At 41.8% G+C, this 27,395-nt stretch overlaps 1 protein-coding gene across 8 annotated transcripts in view; it reads left to right on the top strand.

Moving 5' to 3' along the window:
- The window catches only part of gulp1a (GULP PTB domain containing engulfment adaptor 1a), a 114,761-nt gene that overhangs the window by 65,048 nt on the left and 22,318 nt on the right, over window positions 1-27,395 (top strand). For all 8 annotated transcript variants that reach the window (XM_080785308.1, XM_080785303.1, XM_080785309.1 and 5 more), the window contains 2 exons: window positions 8,020-8,100; window positions 25,139-25,200. In XM_080785308.1, coding sequence (XP_080641434.1) covers window positions 8,073-8,100; window positions 25,139-25,200 — 90 coding nt within the window. In that variant the 5' untranslated portion in view covers window positions 8,020-8,072. The remainder of the gene's footprint in view (window positions 1-8,019; window positions 8,101-25,138; window positions 25,201-27,395) is intronic.

Genomic DNA, 27,395 nt, shown 5'->3' with positions numbered 1-27,395 from the left:
GGGATGCCATCCCACAGCAAAATGTGGCTAGGTTGGTGACCAGCATGGTGCCAAGCTGTTGCAGCTGCTTTTGGATCTTCCACCCGCTATACTGAGTTCCCTGACACTGAGTGTAAAATTAATACATTGTAAAAATAGCCAATATGTGTTTATTTTTCTTATTACTGTGTGAGAGTGCAATCCAATTATTTTTTCACATTCCTGAACAAATGATTTGCTGACCAGATACTCTGGTGATCAAATGATCTAGGCTTAGCATTTCAACAAAAACAAGACGAATTCAAGGCTTCATGGTTCACACTTTGTTGTAGTATGGTGGCGTACAGAAATAGAGAAAATCACACCATTGTGAACCGAGCGGTGCAACTATACTTTTATTGTGATTGTTACAGTAATCTGTACTGTATGGTACAGTTTAATTGTTAATCATACTTCTTTTGTTATAGTTATTTTTTGCGACAGCGTGAATGAGCCTGTAGGCTGCTCAACAGTGCCACTCAGCGGTCACCCAGCGGTGTTGCAGCTGTCACAGACACGGAAACATATAGACAGACAGACATAGGGATACACATAGGCTATAGCTGGTCATTGGAGCGGTTAGGCACCGCTCAAAAAGTGATAATTATAAGTCATATCAGCTATAGACTAGTGTTTGTGGATTTTTTGGGACTAGAGATGTCTCGCAGGGGATGATTCATCAGCCAGAAAAGCTATTAAAGTAAGAAGGGGGCAAACATTGCCAATCAAAATGAGTGACACCACTGTGAGATGACAGGTTATAGCGCTGTGTTGCCCAAAGGTACCTCTGTGAAACACATTAAGCAGCTATTGTCTCCTGTCAGTATATTCCCATCTGGGTGACTTAAATATAGCATGGCTGCCGGCCGGAAAACTTGTATGTCCAAAGCTTTTCATGATATGAACCCGTTTTCCAATGGATCCTATGTAGTTATTATTTAAAAAAATGAAAATAAAATAAAAATTATGAAATATGGAGATTTGGGTTCTGCCCAACAGCGACAATGCGAAATTGAGTAAGTAGCCTTTGGTTGTGTTGCTTTGATCTTATGTTAAGTTCTCCTCCCAGGAAGGAATAAGGCTATGCTACTGTACTGTACATTGAAATATGCATGATTTGTCGTTTAATTTGTCAGCCTACTTCACAAGCTTGCCAGTTCAGCAGTTGCCTTTGGCCTAATGAGCCGAGTGGAGTCTTTAGAGATGGGATTTAATTTACTCATGTATGTATGAATATAAAGTTTATGCCTAGGTAATTGCAATGTTGAACTGGAAATACATCTGACATTAGACTCTGCAAAACAGGGAGCCTAGATGTTGAAGTGCAGAGTAGAGTTCTATTAAGGGTTTCATTCAATGCCAATGGTCCACATTCATCAATGGTGGAGATCAGCCTCATTTGTTAGATCATTGTACTTCCCGTGGTGGTCACATAAGGAGGCTTAAAGATAATCTCAGAGTCAAGCAGAGTAAAGGCAAGTGGGTTCAATGGTAAGGCAGCCATGCGACTAATTATTATATTATACTTCAATCTTAACCACTTAAGCCCTATTTTATATTTAAGCATACAAGACAACAACATCACGTGAGAATGATCGATCTACAAGATCACACAACACAGTCGCATCATGGCGTGTTGTGAGCTTGTAAACCAAAAAAGTGCTTAACGAGTTTACACATTTTCATTGGGTGGTGGGGGGGGGGGGGGGGGTAGCCTAAAATGAAAAGCCCAAAACAAATGACAGGTTCAAAGTGGTTAAACTGTAAGACAGAGTTGAAACAGTTTGGTGTTGCATGAGATCTGCACACACACACACAGAAATGTACTCCCTGTCTGTGCTAAATTGTCTGTCTGCACACCAGTGTCGCTGTTCATTTGCCTCATGGCTTTGCTCTTGGTGACGGTGTAAACAAGCAACACAAGCTCGTCTTTTGCAGCGGCACAACTATTTTGTTTTGGCAGACCTCGGAATGTCCCAGTCTCCACCCTTTAAGTTTCCTTCGGCCCTTTTAGAGGGCCTCTGCTGCAAGAAAACATCTAATTACATCAAGAGGCATGATATACAGTAGGGAACCATACAGGCTTCTGTATTGTACTCTACTGCAGTGGTTCTTTAAATTAAGACCATGACTGTGTCAAAAGTAATAAACAAACTATACTATAAAAAATGGTCAAGCATTGGCAAAATTATAAAAAACATATCACACAAGATATTTTGAAAATAGCTAATATCTACTCACGTTGTGAGGAGTTGTAATGCTTCAACTCCTACAATTCCATGTGCTTGACAGGTTGGGGGGTCCCCAGTTCAGACATGATTATTTTGGCGGCCTGAAAAGTACCAACCACTGCTTCACTGTATAGTATAGATAGACATCCCCATAATGTTAATGCTGTGGATTGTTGGCACCTGCCAAACAAATAGCACCCCTAAAATAAATGAGTCAAGTAAAGTACACAGTTAATTTATCCATTTGTCAATCAGGGAGTGTACAAGTGAAACCAAATTGACCCTTATGTGTCCATTTGGTAGCAGTCAAGTGAAGCAGTTCGCTATATGGGAGAGGCGCCCTCAGGCAGTGATCACAGAAGCATCTCTTATGCACTCACAGACAGGCACTGTCTGGGCAGTCACGCCTCTGCCTGAGGCCCCGCCCTCCAGGCGGCGAGATATACTCAGCTGCACCGCGTGACTTACCTCATTCCACGTGATAACGCAAGATTTCTTCTCGAGCAGTCAAGAAGGGCATATTGATAGCTTCGCTTGACTGTTATAAAACAGGGGTTACCTACAGTACGTAATCTAATGTTTTATCAGTCTGTGCTTCAGCAGTTTGTTATACTGTATATGGGAGATGTCGTCCACTCCCTTATTGTTATCACTGAAGTCTGGTCAAAAGGCCCACAATTCCTGCCTTTAAGTGATGCCAGGGCACCTGATGGGTCCTCAGAGCCATCACGCCCCAACCACAAACCCAGACAGACGGTCAGTCTACTGTCTTGGCAGAGGGAGGGCAGGGGACCCTACCTCGAGGCGACGTTCAAAACAACCTGTGCCACTGGCGCAGCTGACACTTCCAGCCTGTAGAACGTGACAAACGTCATAGACGAAGCGCAACTGGTGGCAGAACAAACGTCCTTGATGGAGACCCCTCAAGAGAGAGAGGGCCCAGGAGAGAGGGCCCAGGACGCGGCCATACCTCTGGATGGAGACCCCTCAAGAGAGAGAGGGCCATGCAGGACGCGGCCACACCTCTGGTGGAATGTGCCTTCAACCTGTTGTACTGCCCAGACAGTACCTGTCTAAGAGATACTTCTGTGATGCTTCTGAGGGCGCTTCTCCCATATGGCGAATTACTGACGCACAGACTGATTACTAAAACCGTTAAGTGTTTGACGTACGACTTTTCTCATCAGATAGTCAGGATTTATCATACCTTTATTATATTAAACCGTTGACTCATTCTTTGTTAGGTTTTTGTATTAACTTATTGACTTATTCTATGCTTGTTTTTACAGTAGCAGCCTATACTAAGATACAAAAGCAGTGGTGGTTTTCACTGCCTGGCACTGGGTGTTCATGTCAGCCTTGGAGAACATGCTATACCCGATTCCCGAAAAGGTTGCCTACCCCTGGGGTAGCTTAGACATCTTCCAGCATGTCATGTTGTGATGTGCCCTTTCGCTGGAAGGGTTCACGTGCACCCAGCACATTTTCAATTGATAACGTATCCAGCAAATTGAAATCCTTCTGGGTGGCCTGAGGGCAACCCAGGCAGCTTTCATTCCCTGAAGAAGACCTCCTAGGTCGAAACGTTGGATTCTTGTCAATTAATATACAGCATCATGGCCACGTGTGTGTGCAGCCTTTTTCAAATTTTAACTTTTTCAACCCAGACAGCTAGACAGCAGACTTGGCATGCGCTAGCTAGACGATCACATATCAATGCAGAGCATTGGTGAAAAAAGTAAAAAATGTATTTACTTACCGTAAGTTAAAAGTATCAATACTGCAATGTAGAAACGTACAAACGTATTGGCATCAAACTATTCTTAAAGTACCGAAAGTAAAAATACTCATTATATGGAATGTCCCATTCAGAAGGTATCATAATATTTAAATAATAGCTGATCTACAGTACAAGCTTGCAAAGTTAAAAAAAATAATTGTAGTGGAGAAAAAAGTACAATATTTGCCTCTGCTCTGAGGGGTAGGTGGGTAGAAATAAATGTATTGAAAATTGGAAATGCTCCAGTAAAGTAAAAGTACCTCAAAATTGAGTACAGTACTTGAGTAAATGTCCTTAAGTAATTGCTTTCCATCACTGAGTCCTTCTTTTCTGTTCAAAACTGGATTTCAGTAATTACTTCATTAATTAGGCCCCATGGTGATGGGTGACTGATTCCTTTTTTTCTTTTTCTTTTTTACCACCTGCTTTTTTGGTTGGAGAACAGCCGGCGGCTCATGAACCTTCAATAGGAACATTTAGAGTGATTTTCTCTCATTATCTACCTTTATTATCAGGCCCCAGAGAGTGCCTACTGCCTCGGGGCTATTCTTCACACATCCCTACTCAAATCCACTTGCCTCGGGAAGCAGAGTGGCCACCCGGGAATGTTAAGGTCCCCGGTTCGTCCTGGCTGCGTGTCCATGTGTCCTTGACCCCTTGAGCAAGACACTGAACCCCTAACTGATCTAGCTGTGCCTTGCACGGCCGCCATCGCTGTGTGAATGTAACGCACTGTTAGTGCACCACGGACCACCTGTGGTCCATGGCATGAATACAGGTGGTCTTCTATGGGGAAAATGTTTTTATAAAGTTTAATATATTTTGTAACTTAATGTATAAAAATCTGTAAATCCATAAAATGTAAGAAAATGTACTAATATGCGTAGTGTGGCCAAATAAAACAAAAAGCTTGAAATATACGTAATATTGACTGTTAAGGACTTAATATACTTTGTTGCATATACTGTGTCATGCAGCGAAAATACCAGATAAAATTATGTGAGGCTATAGTTCCCTCCCCCCCCCCTCTCTCTCTCTCTCCCTGTGTGTGTGTGTGTGTGTGTGTGTGTGTGTGTGTGTGTGTGTGTGTGTGTGTGTGTGTGTGTGTGTGTGTGTGTGTGTGTGTGTGTGTGTGTGTGTGTGTGTGTGTGAGTGTGAGTGTGAGTGTGTGTGTGTGTGTAATGAATCACATTGTAAAGAGCTTTGGATAAAGGTGTTATATAGAAATGCAAACCATTTACCATTTGCCTTGTGGAAGTGTGTTTTGTCTATGAGGTCATTTACCTGGGGGTTCTTACAGTAATTGGTGTTTGTGTTTTTAACCAGACACCATACAAGGTACAGCATTTCCACAACATAGCTGTCAAACAGCAGACTTGACTCACATTTCTCAACTCTAGTCTCAAACCTGCCGCAGCCTCCTCCAGACAGTCGTGAAATCATAGGCCTTTTCACCATGCCAGACGTGTTATTTATCCTTCTGTCTGTGAACACTCGCAACATTTCTCATGTAACTCCATCCTGAGTGCACCGCACCTCAGAGCATGCACGATGGAAGTTCGCCTTTTACAGCAGCCAATTTTCACCTAGCACTTGTTCTTCGATATAACATCAGATTAAGGTTAATTAAGCTAACCAAATGGTTGGTCCGGAATTCTCCTTAAAAACTGGGCGAAGCTGAATCTGAATTTCCTGGGATTAACAAAGGTCTGTCCACATTAGCCACTGTCTATAGATGCCTCCATTATAAGACCATGCAAAGAGTGTAAATCTTGCTTTTTTTTACCAGTAAAACTCATACTTCCATGAATTGATATTTTATTAATTTCATTCAATGTGTCATTTTATTAGTCCAGCCCCCCACTCCCTCCTAGACTATAGACGTTTTCTTGTTTACATACATCACAGAGTATATGTGCGCTTTAAGGGGGCAAAGCTCTTTGACTGGAACACTGACTCTAATCAGCTATGCGTGATGTGCGGGATCTCGTGACTTCACGTACAAGTCTGTCTAAAACTAGAAACATGTATTAAAGATAGCTGTAAAGCTGCAATGACTCCCAAATTAATATGCATTTGGCTGCGGAAACTCATTTTGTGCCGTGGCTAAAATTGATTTCAATGCTAAGATCATTTAAATGGTGACCTCCTGGAACCCACTGAGGTCCCCGGGGTATTCAAGACAGTTTCTGCGCTCGATCCTCGATTTGATTTCTATGAATCTCTAAAATGCAGGGCTAGCTAGGCCCCTTGATAGAAGATGGTGAAATTGCATTAAATTTGCCTTTGCAGAAGCAAACTTGACTGGAAAGTAGTTCCATGCCTGGCTGCCCGTGAGGGAAGCCTTGCATAGTTTTCATTAGCAATAACAAAAAAGCAAGATCAGGTTTGGTTTGGAGGTACTGCAACCACCTACACTTGATCTTCATTACTTTGTCTTGGCATTTCACTACGAAGATGAGCTTGCTAGGAGCACAGTGGAATGTTGGTCTGTTTAAATCCACTTTATGCAAAGCTGCCACATTCATTTCCTGGGCTATTTCAGCTTTATTTTTTCCATTAAAAAGGGAATGAGTGCATACCATTTGCTTGACAGTATTAGCACTAGTGCCAGGCAACATTTCCATGTGGCACCGCTAACACAGTAATACAGTGTGTGGTGTGTCGGCTATCTTACCAGTGTCCTAATCAGATGTTGAACGGACAGCTGGAACTCTTCTAAACTCTTATTAAACAACTACTGTAACTTTTGACCACAAATCTCATTCCTCTCCCACCTCACCCAGCCATGTAACATGCTGTCTGTCCTGTGTCCTAATGTGATTTTGTACTCGCCTATTATTCTTAAAAAACTAACTTTGGACCACAACTTCACATCACCTACTGCATACAGCCAGGACATACAGTATGTGTACCCATGCAATGATTGTTAAGGATAGCATATTAAACTATACTTGGCCCATCCGTTTTTCCATCTACATCAAATCTATTCACTTCTATTATTTTTGCTGCTTGTACCTGTATGAGTGACTGACAAACTATTCTTTGTTCTTGATTCTTCACAAAAAATACCAGACAAATAGCAGCACTGTGAGCTTGTAGATCTGCTATGTTCGCTGTTTGCCTATTAGGACTTGACCAGAATTGGAATGCTAGGGTTGATGTGGTTAAAGCTTTCTTTCACTTGCCAGGGATTTCAGTGTCTGTCTTGTGAGGCCGGCTCATTTCAAAAAGCTTTGTACTGAATATATTGCTGTCTTGGTTCCAAATTAATTTAGTTTGCCAACCTGCTTGTTGCTCTGCAGCAGCGTGTGTCTTTGTTGGACTGCAAGTTTGGTTTGCCCACGAGTTGTGTGGAGGTGGTCGAATTGGACACAACCGTTTGGCCTAGTTATTATGAGTAAGATTAGAATGCACCGCCACCAGTCGTACCAGAGTATAACGGGGGATTTTGTCCCTTTGAAACCACAACTTGCCTTTGATATGCAATCGCCTGGGGCTTACCTTTCAGCTCAGCTCTTTGATATGCTCCATTTCCCCAAAAATAAACAAGCACTTAGAGTAATATTTACTTAGTAAGCACGCCATTCTGCACAATTTCAAGGCATCAAATGTACCAGACTCCACAGATGGTGAATGGGCCTGTGGCCCAGAGGTAAACAAGTGTAACACAGATGAACCCAGGTTGTTACTGGCACAGAGTTGGACAGCCAGACGACTTGTAAACATTAGCTCACTTTGGGAAAAGAGGGGGGGTTTCATGCTGTCTCATTGCAGCATGTAGTATATCAATCTATATATTTTATTTTATTTATTATTAATATATTTTATTTCATTTGGAGGCGGGTTGAGGTCATTTAGAACAAATTTAACCCCATTTCATACTAGTGAAAGGTGCTCGCCTTTTATGACGTGCCAAAAATAGGGACCCCAAGATGAAAGTGATTATTAATCTCTACCACCCCTTGTCTCTCTCTATCTTTGTTTCAGGTGGAATATTGGCATAAACACCGGAGGGATCGACATACAGCGCATTTTCCACTATGAACCGGGCTTTCAACAGGAAAAAAGGTTAGGCACAAAAATAACATTACACATTGAGTTGATGCACATTACATACATAGTTGGATATTCTTGTACTTTGTGGTGGTTTTGGTTGAGACACCCGGAGACAATTGAATAATTAGATCTACGGTATGTGCAACCACATGCTGACAGTGTTTGTGCATCATCGTCAGTGTTTGTGATCGGGCCACCCTGGTACTGCTGAGGCTGGGCTGCCACAAGCAAATCCATGAATGACGGCGGGATGATCTCATTCTCAGTGGATTCCAATACCTGAAGTCTGCATGCCTACATGGACGTGAGCGTGCAACACCTTCAGCTAATGCTAAGGACAACACAGAAAGCAACACATCAGGGCTAAACAAAACGAAACCCCAGTGAAACCCTGATACAGTGGTTCTCAAAGTGGGGTCCAGGGGGGAGGTTCCAAATGGACCTTTACTTGTCTGTAATTTTTGAGTGTCCAAATGGATTTGGAAGGGTCCATTCTGTTCCATTTGTACACTCTCACAAGTTATGGGCGTCCTTGAAAGCAAAACAGTACAGTGTGTATTGTGTGAACGTGTGTGTGCGAGTACAGCACAGTAGGTGCTGTACCTCTGCTTGTCTCAGTGCAGCATGGTTCTTGAGGTGACCCTAACCTGTTCCCTGTGTGTGTGTGCCTGTACGTGTGCGTGCGTGTGTGCGTGCGTGTCAGTTCGCTCTACTGTCTACACTTGATGTGTGTGTTCACCACCACCATCTGTCCTACTCCCCTCCTCCTTGGATCCTGGAATATGTGGATGATGTTCCGGAGAGTGTGTGTGGACCCAGGTGGTTCACTGCACTATAATGACATCTATGTGTCATCACTCTAACTCATTCCACCCCCCCAGGCTGACTATGTTAGACTCTAAAGACCACACTCAAATAAGGCAGATATCTTTCCTCCCCTGACTTGGATTACATTTCACTTTCATCATTTGAAAGCCCTGCCTGATGGTTCTCCCCACCCATCGTTTTGCACCAGGCTTTCCTTTTCCGTGTGAATTTAAGCAAGCCATAGATCCTGCATAGACTGTGAGGAGGCTGGTAAGAGGAATTCATAGAAGGAGTGAGGCACAACACACACAAGTTGTTTTTAATTTTGTTGTTACCTCTGTAAAGCCCCCCCATGTAAAGCGTCTTTGGGTACTCATAAAAGCGCTATATAAGTTTGAGATATTATTATTATTATTATTAAGTTGGCTTGCCAGCTCACAGATAAATCAGTCTCTACGGAGCCTCTCGGCAGAAGGGACAGAGACAGATGGACAGAGACAGTCGGCTATTTATTTACCATTCGCTGCTTTGCTGTTTTCCCCCTTGCGAATGACCCCAAAATGGCTATAGCACAAACTGTCCATCTCTGTGGGAATTTCTGGGAAACAACAACATCTCACACACACACACACACACACACACACACACACACACACACACACACACACACACACCCACACAAACATTGATGAGTCCCTGATGCATCCCTAGTCTACGCCCTTTGGGCTTCACCCCTAATTACATTCTCGATCTGTTTAGTGAATTAATAGAATGAAAACACTTCTTCCTAACCCTAACCATTGTACCATGAATCCATGAGCATGCTTTTCCAGTTAAACAACCGCCGTTTGACTGCATAAAACAGTGGTTCCCAAAGTGGGTATTTGCAGCCAACACTGCATGTTCAGCATCACTCTGCATTGTTGGATGTGTTTACGATGCTCTCGCATTGTGTTCACAGTGGTGGGAACAAATGAGGCTACGATTTCTCATCGCTATCTTGCTCATTTGCCCACAGTGGTATGAAAGACCGTCATAGTATATGACAGATCTCAAATGATTCTACCCTAACGCAACCACCCCCTCTCTGAATCCCCTCGCGATTGTAAACGCAGAGCTGTTAATCAGCCTGGGCCCTGTTAGGCACTTTAGCAGATGATGACCAGAAAAAGAATAATTGGGCTCATCTCTGTCTCTCTCCCCACTTTCTTTCCTGCTTTCTCTGCCCATAGTTTTTCTCATTTTCTTTTCTCTTTCTGTCTCTCACAAAACACACACACACACACATACACGGATGCACGGATGCGTGCATGTACGCACACACATATGCACGCACGCACTCACGCACGCACGCACACACACAGATGCAAGACGCAGCTACCCTGCCTTCGTTTTCGCAGTCAATTACTCTCTGCTGAGCAGCAAAACATTGCCTCTGATTTATCAAATGAAGCCAGAGGACGTAGAGAATCTCATGGGACTGACGGCTACAGGCTGCATGTGTCAGCTTCCAGCTGTGAGGGACTGCGTTTATGTGTCAAACAAGACGTTCTGACTAGGGAGCTTGCAGGAGACGCTCGCCAGCAATTGCACTGCCCACATGGTGGAAGAAGTATTCTGATTTTGAAGTGGTGCAACCACTTCATTAAGGAGCTTTGTGTGTCCGTAGGTGGCTACTTGAGTAAATATTCTTTACTTTCCACCACTGACCACATTTTATCGTCTCTGTCTGGTGGAAACCTCATACAGTATGTCCAAAACTGTTACTTTCAGGATTCAAGTTCAAAAGTAGAAGGGCATTATTTAAAATAGATCCACCCACCATCAGCTCTCTGATGTCTCTCCTCTCTCTGCACTACTACTGTAGGTATCCTGTTCCTCTGCACCCTCCTATCTAACTACTGAAGCTTAACCACTTAATCCCCTGTAGTCTCAAAGAACCTGAACTGTATTTGACCACTTTTCTTTGTCTACACCAAATCTCGTCACTCACTAAATAAATAAACAAATAAATACATACCGGTAGATGGATGGATGGATGGATGGATGGATGGGTGGGTGGGTGGGTGGATGGATGGACGGATGGATGGATGGGTGGGTGGATGGATGAATCCATGCACAATGCACAACACGTTGTGAGCTTGTGGATTGTCTATTTTTGGCTAATGTTCCACCCAGAATATGGACACACACACAAGCACGCACGCACACGCACATGTATTTTCTATATTTATATATATATATACGCAGATAGACACACACCCACACACAAATCCGTTCTAGCAGGGAAAAGTATGCCAGGGTTTATAAAAATGCAGCGTCCGTTCTTCATCAGCATTATCAAACTAAGCCTCAATTAAATGTTGAAGCACTTAAGGCTTATATAGCTTCTTGGTCGTATGGCAAAAGATACACTTATTGACCTTGAAGATCTGAAATTCTATGTTTTAGAATGTTTGTGTCAAAAACACCAGGTTGGACGTGATTAAATCTTTTATGCAAAGGTTGGGGTGCCAATGGCCTAGTGGTTTATACTATAGGCACATGCATAGCCTACCACACACAGCTCTAATGCAACCTGACAGTGAGTTGTGGATTGGATTCCCCAGCCCAACGGCCTTCACTGCGTGTCACACCCCAACTCTCTACCATGCTATCCAAATTGAAGAAAATCGTTGAATACACATGTGAATGCATTTGTATACAGAAGCAGGGCCCCTGTTGACGTCGACATTGCCGGCCTAGCTCCCTTCCGATGGCGCTGGCCGCGAAGCCTGCCGTTGACAATATGCACACAGCCCGGTGATTTAGCCTCCCTTTTATCTCCGTGTCTCGCCATGTTGTGTGGACTTACCAGGTACTCACGGCGAGAAGACACTTGATCATTTTTACTGCCTGTGGAGCGTGACTTGAATTCCAAAGAAGCGGAGATAGATATAGATGTGTCGGTGTGTGTGCTTGTGTATTTATTAATTTATTCTTTATCTTATCAAGTGGGCTGATGACGGTATAGAAAAGCTACCGAGTGGCCCCTTGCAGAACACAACCATTTCATCTATGTCGCGTGGAAACCTCATATGTCCAAAACCGTTTTCAGCATTCAAATTCAAAAAGAGCATTAGTAGCAAATCGACAAGCTCAAAATGCTTTGCACAGCTTTTGTGTGACGTTGTAGTACGATCAAGAAGGGCAAAGTTATGTACGAACAAATGCAAGTTAAAATATGGAGATAAGAGGTTTCTGCCCGACAGCAACGAGTTGATTTTCCTTTGTGGAGTAGCGGCACCACGCCATGGAGCTTGTTTCACTGATACACATCGCGTCATAAACACAGTTTACTGGCAGATAACGAGGTAGTTCGCACCTTGAGTGATATCTGGTCACCGGAAATGGGAGTATAGTTTGAGTGGTAGACAGTCCACTGTAATGTTTTCATCTCACAACAGATTGAATCCGATAATGTCACAGGAAGAGCTGGTACTTGAATAATGACCGGTTCTAGGAAAACACCATTAAAACTATGACCCTGTCTTAGTTAGACACTTAGCGGTGTCTCAGATGGTATCAATTCCAGCATGGTTTAATTTAGAAATTGTTCATTCCAACAAAAAGGTGTATTTTTCCACTGTTTGACGTTGCCTCTGCTAACAGTGACTCTTATGCCAAACCAAACCACCCTGCATTGATTTGCTTGCTGAACCTAACCATTATGAATTCATATCCATCATTTCCATGTATGCCCATAATAACGACTGACAGATAGACATCTCCATAATATGCACTGCTGCAACGTCGCTGTGATCTAGATGTGAGGGTTCTGCCCGAACCTCTAGTCACGCTTGAGTCACCTGTCTCATTGCAGGTAGAGAGAAGGGCTGTGCATTGTTTTTACCGGCTCAGTGGCATTGTGTGGTTGTGTCTGCCCTGGGACGTCAGTCATCAAAGACTATACAATACAAATCGCTCCTAATGGCTCGTTGCGTGACACTCGGCATCAACAGGGTAAGCCCGGTGGCTGTGACATACTAACTAGTACATTATCAGAATATTTGACTATCAAAATGCTATTCGACACTGTAAATCAAAATTTGATTATTTGCTAATATTATTATTATTTTTTTTACATGCAGCTGTGAGCTCTGTTGTTGGTAGTTCTCCAACTTAAGTACTAATCCATTCCTGGTTGATTGTTTTCATATCTACTAGACGTGTGTTTTGCCATCACCGTCACTCAATGTTGGTGCGGTGGCAGCATTCAAGGAAGATTTTCTTAGGAAAAAGCATGTGTCATACACTCAATGTGTAAATACTTTACTTACTATTGGTGAGTTTATTACTGTAGTTTGTTCAACAACTTAGATGTGTGTCGTCATGACGTCCAGTACAGTAGCAGTCCCGGGTTCTCATTATTATATCCACAGTTTGGTGACACTACAGTAGCTCTTACAGTGATGTCATGTTTCTTATTAATCTTTCTTTATGCTTTTGCAACAAAGGTGCAAGCGTGCCGCGTGCGCCATTATTATAAACAAACAGATATGTCGCCAGGGTTATAATGGTTGTGATGGAGTGAAATTGATCAGTGATTCATAGCCTACTAGCATGTAATCATAGCTCCTTCTATATGGAGAAGAGCTAATCATAACCCTTATGAAAACCAAAGAATGTGGTTGTATGTAACAGGCTTGTATGAATTGATTGAATAACATTGCATACAGGGGTAGGCAACCTCAGGCACGGGTGCCAACATTGGCACAGGGGAGGGTGGTCACTGGCACACTGGCATAAGTGTGTGAGAGAGATCTTTTATTTTAATATTAAGAAGTATTCCAAAAAGTTTAGTCTGTGAAATGAAGTCCCCTCACATCTAAATATAAATTACACCCTGCATATAATTCTACATTCACTCAAACTCTGGGCTCTGAGTCTGTGTGAAATTTAAAAAAAGATATATATATATATGCCGTAGAATGGTTTTGTACATTGAAAATCATCAAAATTGCATTGGATATTTAAGTCAATCTACATTATGAGCTTGTAGATCTGCTATTTTCAAATGCCCAAAATGTATACAGGGCTGAAGTGTATATGTTTTGTAATAATACTCAAAATATACAAAGTAACTATAGTAACTATACTTTTCAAATATATGTAGTGGAGTAAAAGTACAATATTTGGATCCCGAGATGTGGTGGAGTAGAAGAAAAAGTACTGGAAATTGGAAATACTCATTGCACTTAAGTCCAGCACTTAAGTAAATGTACCTAGTTACTGTACTTTCCACCACTGCCATTAGTGATGGTTGATGGAGCCTCCATCAACTCCATCATGGAGTGTCAGCCATTCCAATTATAATCTGCTAAAGTTGCCGGGAATGAATAAACAAAATTAAGTGCCCAAGCAGTATGTTAATCGTGAAATGACCTACCTATCAGCATCACTGGTCCCAAACTCAACTAAAGGCGATCATATTAAAAAAATATGATCAATAGTTTATACGTCCGGGCTTTTTAATCTCCTTTAGAGGCATGCTCACTGACCATCTCTAGACATCATAAATACTAGTGTCACGGCACACGATTCAGTGCCCTTTAATAATTATTGGAGCTGTAAATCATGTGTTTGCAACATGGTTTGAGCTCAAAGCAATGTTATTGTTGTAAAGTTGCATGCGTCATAAGGACAGGGGGTGATATCACAGCAACATTGCAAGGCTGTATGGATGAGGCGGAATTCAGATATAGGTCATAAAAATGTTGCTATTTTCACTATTCGTAAGTAATTAAGTACGGTAATTCGTAATGTACTTTTTCCCCCTTCCTAGAAATGTAGTGAAGTCAATGGTCACATATTTGTCGTTGAAATGTAGTGGAGTGAAAGTCATTAAGTATCCAAAGAATATATAATAGAAATATTCAAGTAGAGAGTACAGATACTCAGAAGAATGTGCTTAAGTACAGTAAGTAAGTACAGTACTGTACTTGAGAAAACGCACTCCATCACTGTCCAGCGCTGTCAACACTGCTCTGTTTTACAGTGGCGAGGACTGTCCGTGACAGGCAGTGATTTATGAGCTACGCTCCAGTTAGAATGTCTCCAGAGGGCACCCTGTCCTTAATGTCACCACAACATTCATGAATGTGTGTAGCCTTTACTAATAGGCCCATGTGTCTATAATACATCATTATAAACACACTTAATTTTATAATGACTTATAAATATAATCACTGCTATAAATGCATTGTAGTGTGATTGTGCAGTAAGTCATATGGTGGAAGTGAGTGTGGGTGCTTTATGTAAAGTGAAGAAAATAGCATTGCATGCAAGAACACCAATTTACAATTACAGTACAATTTACAATGTAGGCATTTAGCAGACGCTCATTCCAGAGCGATTTACAGTAAGCAAGACCAACACATGGTAATACATCAAATACATAGTAATCAAGAATAATAAGTAAGCTGAGAACACAACATCCGTTTAACAGTGGAATATCTATACAATGAAACTAGCGTATTCATTATAGAGTTCTATGTCTACATAAAATCGATCTAAATTACATAAGTTGAGCCTTTGCATACGCTTGTAAGATTGTCAAGGCGAGGCCAAGTGCCACACCACATAACGTTTCTGTCTACTACTGTCATTATTACCCACCCAATGACCACCTACCGTGACTCATAATCATACTATAATGCATTATAAAGTCTTTATAATTATTTCAACTATGAAGAAACACAATCATAATATTTGCAATTTTGCAATTTGTGAATGAACAGCCAGTTATGAAGCATGATACTTGACTGTATAAGCCATTATAAAATGCTTTATAATATATTATTATTGTTATAAATCATTAAGAATACTTAGAATAAGCTTTATCCTAATATAATTAGAAATCATCTAAAAATATATAGCTTGCTGCTTAGCAGAAATGGAAATAAAAAAATAAGCTCTACATTTTTGTGAACGGAAATGACAACCAGGTGCAGTTCCAGACTCTATATAGCATTCGGAGATTGTGGAATACTGTAGTTGTCTGGCTACACGAGACTACACTATTTATAAAAGTCAAAGAAATTGGTCTACAAGTCAATATCGCTCTGCTTTGAATAGCGTGACACACAGGTGTGTGCTCTCGACTGTGGCAAGGACAATTCCTGCCTGGGGTCCATTAGAAGTGTGGGTCTGTCTGTACAGCAAGATGCATGATGCAAGGCCTGCATGATGGAAAACTGTGCCCAGGCAGCAAATTCATTGTCAGCCATTGATTGAATACTGCGGTAGATTAGGTCTTTTGCCTGCCTGTGTGGTGGCTGGGGCCCTATAGCACACTCAGACAAGGGGTCGTGAGGCGACACAATGTGAGCTTGGCTTTTTCTCTATTTTCTTATTTTTCTAATTATTAGTTTCTTAAACAATTTTACTCAGGATTTGGCTGTGTGCTACTGCTAGAGTATATACCCCATAATATGAGAACTCAGATGTCAACTAAAATATGTCTATTTTGTCTAGTTTCTACTAGTTTTACATGTCTGCACATGAAAGGCCTGTACAAGTGCACATTGTTGCATTTTTCTTTTACTGTTATCAAGCAGTAGGAGGAGGTACAACTCTCTTTCAACCTTGTGCACATGCCAAGTGGGATGTGCAGAAGCTCGCCTGATTAATGTAGCTTGTTAGAGGTAAGATACAGTGCATTAAGGTTACTGGAATAGGTCCTTTGGAATTTAATTGGATGCTCCTCTCTCCCAGATCAATGTGTAGTCACTAGAACAGTGATTATTAAGAGGCCCCCTGACGTTACTTTTCCATTATCCTGGCAGAAAGTTAGACGTTGTATGGCAGAATGTTAACATGCAGCCGTTAGTTCACACAGATAAACTGTATGAATGAAACTAATACAGTAAAAAAAATGTTTTGAGTGCTGTTCACTAAACTGTCAATAAAACCTTCACAAGGCCACAGGGGCTTGTGTAATGTAATGATTCCTGTACCAGAGATTGTTGTCTGTTATTGGGTTAGTTTGTCTTTTCTCTACAAAACATGACTGTTTATGAGACCTTGTAATCTGCAGCTGCGTATGTGCATCATTAAACCCAGTGTGACGCTACGTCGTCCTACAGAGGTATTGTGTTTCGAAAGTAGCAGATATGCAAGCTCACAACAAGCTTTTAGAATTCAAATCTACGTAGTTTCGTTTGCGCAATGCCGTCATATGACGGAGCATAAATTAAGCATTGCTTGACTTCCACTCTTATTTATATGTACTGTATATAGACTATGCACTTCCCAGGAAACATTTCTGCATTGTGAGTTAGGGTCCAATCCATTGTTTTCTTTTACCAAATGATTAGCCATTCATACAGTATGTGTCTACTTTGTTTAATTAGGAATGGATATACGGGTAGCGATATGTTAGACTCCATTACCCACACCAATCGATGGGGATTTCAAATGGGGCGATGCTGAGATGAAGTGGCCAATATTTCGTAAAATGTTTAGTGTTCAGTGGCCAGACTGACCACTGTTCCCTGACATAATGTGATTTAAGGACCGTAGCTGGCATCAATACAGGCCATTGTCCGCTCACAGCTGTCAGCCTTATGTCATAATATAATGCATAAAAAGACTTGTTTATGGATACATTTTTTTAGATTCCACTATGCCTACATTTACCATTGTCATTAAAATGTTCCAAAACTTAATTAACGACTTAACCACTTTATTACTCCCTGTAAAGTCTAGTTCCCTCTCGCAATTTTCAAATGCTTCTGTCATACATTCTGGAGCAATGGAAGCGGAGATGGAAACTCCTCCCCAGTCCCCACTTCCGTTTTGTCTTTACAGTCGTGCAAATGTATCCTAATATAAATAGAAATCATCTAAGCGTATACGTAGCTTGTTGCTTAGCAGAAATGGAAGTTAAAAATATAATAAAATGTAAAGATATTTTTCTGTGAACGGAAATGGCAGCTTCCTTACTCGGATTTTGGGAGACGATTTCATCATTGTGAGCTTGTAGATATGCTATTTTCAAAAGATTTTTGAGTGGTGCAGCAACAACTCCAAGGAACAGCAATGTCCGTGTTCACCTATGTGTTCACCTATGACGTTAATGAGCCAATGACTATGAGTACCAGTAGGGGCGCTGTTGTGCCAGAAACAGAGAGAGAGAGAGAGAGAGAGAGAGAGATAGTATTAGTGCTGCACTGTTGCCTGCTAATGAGAGAGAGAGAGAGAGAGAGAGAGGGGGGGGGGAGAGGGGAGTTGCACCACTCAGTTCACACAGGTGTGATTTTATACATTAATTTGAAAACATGTGAAATTGGACATTCTTCATAATGAGCACTTTCTACTTTTGGTACTTTAAGTACATTTTGATACACATACTTTAGCGCTTTTACGCAAGTAAATTTAGAATTCCGGACTTTTACTTACTTTTACATAACAGAGTAATTCTACATTGCAGTATTGATACTTTTACTTAAGTAGAAATTGTGAGTAGTTTTTCCACCACTGACTAACTAGCGTAATGTCCAGAGGGTGTACTTTACTTTTACTTCAAGCTAGCTGCCTCATAATTAGGCCAGTCAATAAGCTAACGAGGTGCGTGACTCAAAATAGATTGCAGTAGTAATGTGATATAGTTTGTATTGGTCCTAATACCCTACATCATATATTAAAGGTTTTACTTCATGGATTTAGTGGAACATACTTTTTTTTCAGGTCAAAAGTTGGGGTACCAATAACAACCTACAGTATACTGTAGGGCAGGCTATATAAGGCAAACATTTCTAAATGTCATTATGCTTTAAGTAGAATGTGACGTGTCAAACTAGGGTTTTTTATGATTCTGAATCCCTTCCAAGCAGTAGTTTTCTACGAAAAACACAAAAAAATTGTCCACTTTCCCAAATGTGATGACCTCGTCACATTTTGTGATGATGGATATGGCCGTTTTTTGAGTGACAGACAGACAGACAGACAGACAGACATAACTAACCAAAGTGTTCAACTGTAAGTCAAAATAGACTCCACATCCGGTCCGGAATGGATCGTACCCAAATTCATAATTCTGTTCGGTGACACATGACCATAATTTGTTAGTTTATTATTTATTTTTCCACCCGCCTCCTACACCAGTTGTCGGCACAGTGTGACTGTTTACTAGAATCATTTTCCAAACGTCATTGGCTCTGCGTGCCATGTAATGTTCCAAATATATATGCCAAAATATCATGAAACCTTTAAAAGTTAGGCTGCATAGTGTAAATGGAGTAATTATGTTAGTGTGATCCCTGCCACGGCATTCCTTTGCTGAGCTGATCTATCTGTGGCGAGCTAAACACACGCCCAGTGCTGGAAAAAGTACTCACATGTTTTAAGTAAAAGTATCAATAATGCAATGTACTCTATTAGGCCTCACTCACTGTATGCTCGTTGTATACAAAGGGTGTGATACTACATCTTGCCCCAATGCATTTCCAATGGGAGTCACATGGTTTGACACAACATTTGTGTTGTATGAGGGGGAGGGGGGCAGTCGAAACACAGCCGAAAGCCATACAACAGCTTGTAGTCCAAAATGTTGTATCAAACCATGTGACTTCCATTGGAAATGCATTGGGGCGGCCATGACACTTACATCTTGCTTACATCTAGCATGCATCAATGTTGTATGCTACCGTAGATCGAAAGGTGTGAGTGAGGCCTTACAAGTCCAGAATTCAAAATGCACTTGAGTAAACTTAACAAAAGTATTGCTATCAAAATCTACTTGAAGTGTACCAAAGTAGAAAGTACTCATTAGGCAGAGTGTCCTGTTTCACAAGTTTTCAAGTGTATAAGTTCTATGAAAAATCATTAGCTCTACAAGAAAATAGCCGATCTGCAAGCTCACAATGCATCGCAATGCGATGCATTGTGAGCTTGCAGATCGGCTATTTTCAAATGGCTGAAATGTATATGGGGCTGAAGTGGTTAATGTATGTTTTATAATTATTAAAACCTAAAAAGTAACTAAAGTTTTAAAATAATTGTAGTGGAGTAAAAGTATAATTATTTGCCTCTGAGATGAGGTGAAGTAGAAGTAAAAATCCTGACAATTGGAAATACTCCAGGAAAGTAAAAGTACAGTACTTGAGTAAAAGTACTTCGCTACTTTACACCACTGCACACGCCTCTGAGTGGTCTGTAAGCCTTCGTGTGAGAAAAGATCCACGCACATAGATACTATATATGTACTGTAGATGCAAAGGCTGATGATAGCATTGCTAATGCAATTTTACCTTAAGTTCAGGCAGTAAAAGTTCTGTGAGAGCGAATTATCCCAACATGTGAAAAGCGAGTCAGCATTTTTCTTTGGCTGTTAAAAAACAAAAACAAAAAACACTATGCGAGCAGCTCGCAAAACTTTCCATCCATGTCTCTCACTGCTAACCTGTCCAGGGATATGAGGAAAGAAAACATCGGCCCATGTGGTTGGAAATCCAGGAATGTTATGTCGGACTCCAGCCCTCTCATGTTGATGGCTATGTTGACCGTGTTGATTGAGTGAGGACTCGGAGTTGACAACTCTCTCAAGTGTTTAATGTAGTTATAGCGCCCAAATTTGTGGCACTGCTGGTTGCCGACAGTCAGGTTGTAGTTAAGACGTGTGCTCCAGAAAGTGCGTAGAGTTGGTATAATGAGGATTTATTATCTGTCTCTGCAGGCCTAGTCACTGCAGCATACAAATAAATGCAATAAACGTAAATGATACAAACAGCCTCCTAAACCCAGTCTGAAAACTGTTTGCCTCTTGTCAGCAACAACTGCTGGTTGATTGAGACCTGATTAAGTACCCTGCCAATTCACATTGACCACATGCCTCAGTGGACATCATTGGACACAATTAGGAGGCTCAAATGGCGCTTACAGTAGTAGAATGTATTTTTGTCAGCTGCTTGCAAAGCAAACATGTTGATCTACCTCTATTAGCGACCGTTGTAGAGACTTTTTCATCATTGGCTGCCTCTAAGCCAATGAGAGACATTAAAAAAATCACACCCGTATGAAGTGAGGGGCTCTCTTATCATTATACATCATCATACATCATCTCACAAACAATTTATGTGATTGGTTAGCCGATTTGCTACACATGACGTAAAGTTTGCCTTCATTGTCAATGGCATTTAACCCATTCTGGGCAGGAACCCCTTTTGGTGTTAGCATTATGCTTAGCTATTGAAAAATAGCAGATCTACAAGCTCATAGCGCGCCACCGAGTGGCGCGCTACGAGCTTGTAGGTCTGCTATTTTTGAAAAATCGAAGAACGACTGACATAGAAACATAGCTTTTTCAGAAAACTGTCAGGATGTAGAAGACATTTTTTTAATCTGATCTCAGGTCAAAATGGGTTTTAATCGTCCATTCTTGGAAGTTGGAATAAGAGAGGCAAGAATGAAACGCCGCAATGTGAAGCCGTGAGCTGAGGCAGAGGCTGAGGCACACACACTGATTATACATGTTCATAAACGAGAGCTTGCTGCAGCTGGCAAGTATGACTGAGTAATTCTTGTTTTTATATATATCCTGTGCATGAACTCAAAAGTTTGGACGTGAAAAATGTCCTTCCATGTCTCATATACTCTCTCCTTACTGGCCTACCGGCATGCACACTTAAGCCTCTCCTCTCCAGAGTGCCGCAGCTTGCTTGGTCTTCAACCAGCCAAAATTCTCACGTCTCCACTCCCTCCATTGGCTCCCGGTCGCTTCAGAGTACAAAACTCTGAAGCTGGCCTTCAAAGCAACCAAAGGTATGGCACCCCATATCTTGCAAGTCTGATCGGACCCTACAAACCCTCCTGCGCACTCAGATCAGCCAACGCAGGGAAGCTGGAAGTACATTCACAAAAACCGCTCCACACGTCCCAAACTCCCAATCTTCCGCCGACCGCCGTAGTCTGAAAACCCACCTCTTCAGACTCCATATTAGCCCGTAGCACTTGCTGTATAACACTTGCCCTAGCCTTGACGACCTTACAGGCGTATATGCAAAGGCTCAACTTATGTAACTATAGTGTATATGCCTTGTCTCATTATATAGATATTCCACTGTTAGGTTCTTACCTTACGTATGAGTCTTGATGACTACTTTTATACATGTATTTTATGTATTACCATGTTTTTGTTATAGCCTACTCCAAGGCTCTGGATTAAGTGCATTTTTTAGGCATTAAATTAAATGCCTAAATTGTCATACAGGGCCCTGACCATTAATTTGTCCAGCTCCCTGCATGTGACGACTGAGCTCTCGATGTGCTGTGATCACTGTTATCTGTTAAAACATCAGTTTACCTGATTACCTGATTGTCATCCAGCCCTGGGTAGCGTTGGTCCCTCTCAACAAGAAAGGGGCTTGATTGCATCAGTGCAGTTCACAAAGCTTTCAAGCACTCTCCCTATCCGTGATTTCAGAGATAGGGCGCTTAACAGTCCTTGTAGAGATGGCTGTGTCTTTGACCCTTGCGTGATTGTGACCTTGTTCGATAAACCATCAATCATTCTCTGCTGCACAAAACCCTTCTTCAGTGAATTCTCCATCCGTGTTTAGCTCTACACTGAGATACTGTACCTTTTAACATGAAAGCGTAACATTTCTGAGAACACATTTCTGTTTTCTCATAATCTTGAGATCACTCATTTGGTTACTTAGCCTCATTCACACGTATCAAACACCAATCAAGAAATGTTTGGTCGTTTCTTTGTTTTGTTTTAGGCCACAATGCTTTTCCAATGGGAGTCACATGGTTTGACCAAGCATTTGTGTTTGATTGCTGATTGCTGGTGGTGTTCTTCCCCTCCCCCCCATCAAACACAAATGTTTGATCAAACCATGTGACTCCCATTGGAAAAGCATTGTGGTGGCCAAAAAAAATAAATCAGCATCATCCTTGATTGGGTTCTGATGCTTTTTCTAACGTCACTGATTGACATTAGACACATTTTACTGCATGTGGTGCAGTAAAACATGACTAAAAGGATAACACAAAAGGTCCACTGTGGTCCTATATATTCAATTAATCATATTACATATATTGCATCTATTGCCCTATAGTTTTCCAGCATACCTGCAGAAACAATGACATAGCAATGACAATGACATTGTTCTGAAAGAGGGAGGACTGCGCTCTATACAGCGTCGCAGTCCCGCCCCCTTTCATGGCGACGCCTGGCCCAGGAAATGAATCTCAATGCATTTTTCCCATAGACATTTCAAAACTTATTTATTTAAAGACCTTTTAAGCGTCGTATGAAGCCAACTCTTGTCGTGACAAATCATGACAACACACACAATATTTTGGACCAAACAAATAATTACAAAGAATAAAAACAACAAAAAAATTGTTAAAACCTGCCGTTTTTTTCTACTTTCGAATTCTTTGTTTGGCCCGAGAAATTGTGTTTGTTGTCATGATTTGTCACGACAAGAGTTGGCTTTGTCCGCGGCGTAAACGTCTTTAAATAAATACTTTCTGAAAAGTCTATGAGGAAAATGAACAGGGATTTATTTTCCCGGGTCTCTCGAGGGGGCGGGACTGCGACGCTCTATAGTGTGACAGGGGGGAAACAGTGAGTCTTCCCGGCTGTCATCTTGGTTAATCTACATCTGCCTTCGTTCTCAACACAGTGGCGTGCAAACCTCCTCAGCCGTTGTTGGACCACCACTGCAGGCTGACCTTAACATCAGCCTGTGACACACACACACACACACACACACACACACAGTGGACCACCACTGCAGGCTGACCTTAACATCTGGGCTGCATCCTTACGCACAGACGGTTTTATCCTCCTCGTCGTGACCCTGCACATCCCCTTGTGTCACACTTTTTTGAGGTGTCTAACTAGAGAACAACTGCTCCTCTGTTATAAATCAGAACTGCGCGGGCGTCCGAAAAAGACCTCTCTGAGTCTTATGGTAGCTGTGCTGCCACACCCTCCCCTCTTGCCCTCTCCTCCATCCAATCTGTCTGTCATTACTTAAGAGTTAGGATTTACAGTTGCTTAGCGCTGTCGTGGAGTGGACGAGGAGATGCATCATCCCGCCATCAACCTTGGCCCCCGAGAAACAACCCACCCACACCACCTCCCCCATGGGAAATTGATTGTAGTCATTCATTCTTTAGATGAGACTGGTGTGTGTGTGTGTGTGTGTGTGTGTGTGTGTGGGATGGAGGCGGATGCCATTGCAGTACTGATGGGCAAACCAAAATAGAGAAACCTTCAGGGAGTCCGCACCAAGCACTATAACTATGACTATAATTTAAGAATTGCTATTATTTATATTTATAGTGCTTGGTACTGACAGCACTTTAGGGTACAATTCAAAATTACCCCCCTCACACACGCACGCGCACGCGCACACACACACACACACACACACACACACACACACACACAGAACACCGTAACATCCGTTTGGGTCCATTCCTATACACTCAAGAGGGGAACAAAGGGAGTGAAAAATAACTGGAGAAAAGTGGATAGATTTTGTGTGACTGTTTGTGTGTGCTTTTTCCACGAAAGGATTACTCCGTCAACACCGATCCCCCGTCCCCCGTCACCCCCCCTCCCCCATCACCACCCCTTCCCTGTCCCCATCGCCCCTTTTATTTCCCATTATCGAAACAAATCACATGCAGACAATTACGGAACCGCAGGCTGCCGCATCATCTGTAATTAGAAGCAACTTTGAATTGATCAAACCACTTAGTCGACACAGATTAACGCAAACAAAGCCATTAGTGCACCTATGAAGAGGGCGTGGTGGAGGTGGCTCGATCGGCTTGATTATCACAGTTTTCATGCTGCGCTTGAGGGCCTCAAGGTCACTGTCATGCATCTCTTGTCGAGGGGTTCATTAACGCAACTCTTAACTTAACAAGGGACGCTGAAATGGCTTCTGACTTAAGGGCTTAGCTGAAAGCTGTGAGTTGTTTTATAAGCTCATCTCGCTATTGTGATATTCTGCCTCTTCAAAATTGTAGAGCAGCGTTGTGTTCATGGTTTTGCATTCAGTATTTGAAAACCATCTGACCCTCATTTACAAGGTTCAAATTACAGTCTGTGATTATCGGATGATTTTTTTGCATAATTGAATATGTTTTGACAGTAGGAATAGATCAAATGAACATTACATTGTTGTTACGGAGGCTTGAAGTCCACTCAAATGAATATTACATTGTTTCATTTCAGATAAATCATGGATGCACACACCAGAGGCACTGGCCAAGCATTACATAGCCTACAATGTCAAGGTATGTATGGCTCATCTCATTTCCCTGTTCAATTAGAATGGTTTTGTTGTGTGGTTTTGCAATAGGCAAATCTGGGAGTGGATCTGTCGAACAATAGGCCTGGGGCTTTTAAGGAAACAGCAGTCGTACAAAGGACATAGAAATCCAACAACAATGAAAGAAAGGGGGGAAAATGTGATCTCTCTCCTTTTTTGGGATTTGGGATTATTTTTTGTTAGGTTCATCTCTTGGTCAGAATGCTCCCCAGCATACTGGTCAAACAAAACAAAACTAAACTAAACAAATGTATTTGGGTTACAGCCAGCCAAGTACACATCAAAACCTTTTCTTTTTCTACTGTTTTTCCATTCACAGTTTTTACATATATCACATTGCCTTAATGTAGAAATGTTGATAGCAAGTTGTGGGTGACATTGAAAGGTAATCACTGTCCATCCATTTAATTCTTTAGTATTTATTGAGCATAGATACTGTGGATGGATGGATGATGGATGGATGGATGGATGGACGGACAGACGATAGGTAGGTAGGTAGATTGGGAGGTAGGTAGGCATAGGCAGAGCCATAGAGTAAGACAGAGTTACGCAAACTCTGTTCACTTCATGGGGCCAGTCCAATGGCGGTTCCTCTTCATAGACTTCCATTGAATGTGGACAACGAATGGGGACAACCGGACATTTACGGAATGCATTGGAGTCTATGGGCTCGCGCGAGTACATGAACCACGTGACTGGGCTGCCCCCTCAATATCGCAACTCTTCTATTAGATGGTTCTGGGTATAGGTAGATATATTGGGAGGTAGGTAGGTAGGATAGATAGATAGATAGATAGATAGATAGATAGATAGATAGATAGATCTGTGTATGTAGGCTATGTAGGAAACTTTCATGAGAAAACCGACTGTGGACACTAAGTTTGAACATGTGTTATTATGGGCCCCACTGGGCTTGGGCTTATAGCCCTTATGGTCCATGTAGATACTTGGAATTGCCACAGTCAGATTGGCAGGTTTAATTAATGAGCTCCAGGTGTGAGTGACATCAGACCTCAGTTTTCCCAGTTTCCGGCTCACAGCACAGCTGAGTCACTAACATTCTCCCTGAGCTTTTGGGTTTCTCTTGTTGCAAACATGTTGGAAATCATCTTTAGTTGAGGTGGAGCAACATAGTGTGCGAGCGAGCCTCGGGATTTGCTGTAAGATTTGTAACATTGTTGACAAAAGGACGGTATATTCTTCTATTTATACAGTATTTCAAACAGATGTGTGTGTTCTTAATCTGCTCTGGGAAATGTGCTCCCAATATTGAATTTCAAAGTACAGCATTGCGCTGAAGGGACCAAGCTGTCTAGAATAAGGTTTTGTCTGATCTCTGTCTGTCTCCTCTGAATCGTCTCCACAAAAATAGACCAACCAGTCACAGCTCGGCTTACACGTCAATTACAGAACCACAAGGCCAAAGCCTGTGGGCAACGTTATAGTTAGCACACAATACTTGTGGTGTTAGCATGTTAGCACATTGGTGATGTGTACTATACTAATGCATGCAAAATCATGGTAGAAAGCAATTTTCCCACCACAGTAAGACTGAGGAAATGTTTTAAGATGTAGGCTATTTTAGGGGAATTAAGGTTAGAAAAACAATTTAGCTGTAACTGTCTGAAAACTTTGGAGGCTATAGTGTTATCAGTGTGTCTTGTGTCTTGTTTCTTTCTTGTTTTTGTTCATGGGGTTGTTAGGCGGTTGAAACTATAAAACCCATGACTCATTCATGCTCCACATGATTTGGAACAGGAGGAGAACATGAGAAGCTTAGTCACGTTTGACCAGACCAGAAACATGGCCGGATCCAACCACACCATCATTGTTCTCCTTTAGATCCTCAACTGCTCCACAACAGGATCTGAATATAATACAGGAAGGAAGCTTTTATGCTCTGTTTCACCAGATGCCTGAAGAAGGAAGGTCTTTTAACCGAAACATTGCTTAAATAATAAGTGTTCATTGCAAGTGCAGACATGAGTCGACTGAGTCAGTGTCGACCAAACACTTTAAGATGCAGCACACTAAAATACCCACCCTTGAAAAGTCCCTCAATAACGTCCACAATGCATCTGTATGCAGTGTTGCAGCGGGTGACACTTTTGGCATCTCCTGGCAAGAACATGTGAACAACAATGTCCTTCACGGTGAACT

The sequence above is a fragment of the Protomyctophum bolini genome (genome assembly GCF_963924005.1).
Source record: "Protomyctophum bolini genome assembly, chromosome: 16".
Classification (NCBI taxonomy): Eukaryota; Metazoa; Chordata; class Actinopteri; order Myctophiformes; family Myctophidae; genus Protomyctophum; species Protomyctophum bolini.
The sequence above is the reverse complement of the archived record's forward strand: the minus strand, read 5'-3'. Positions and strand labels throughout refer to the sequence as shown.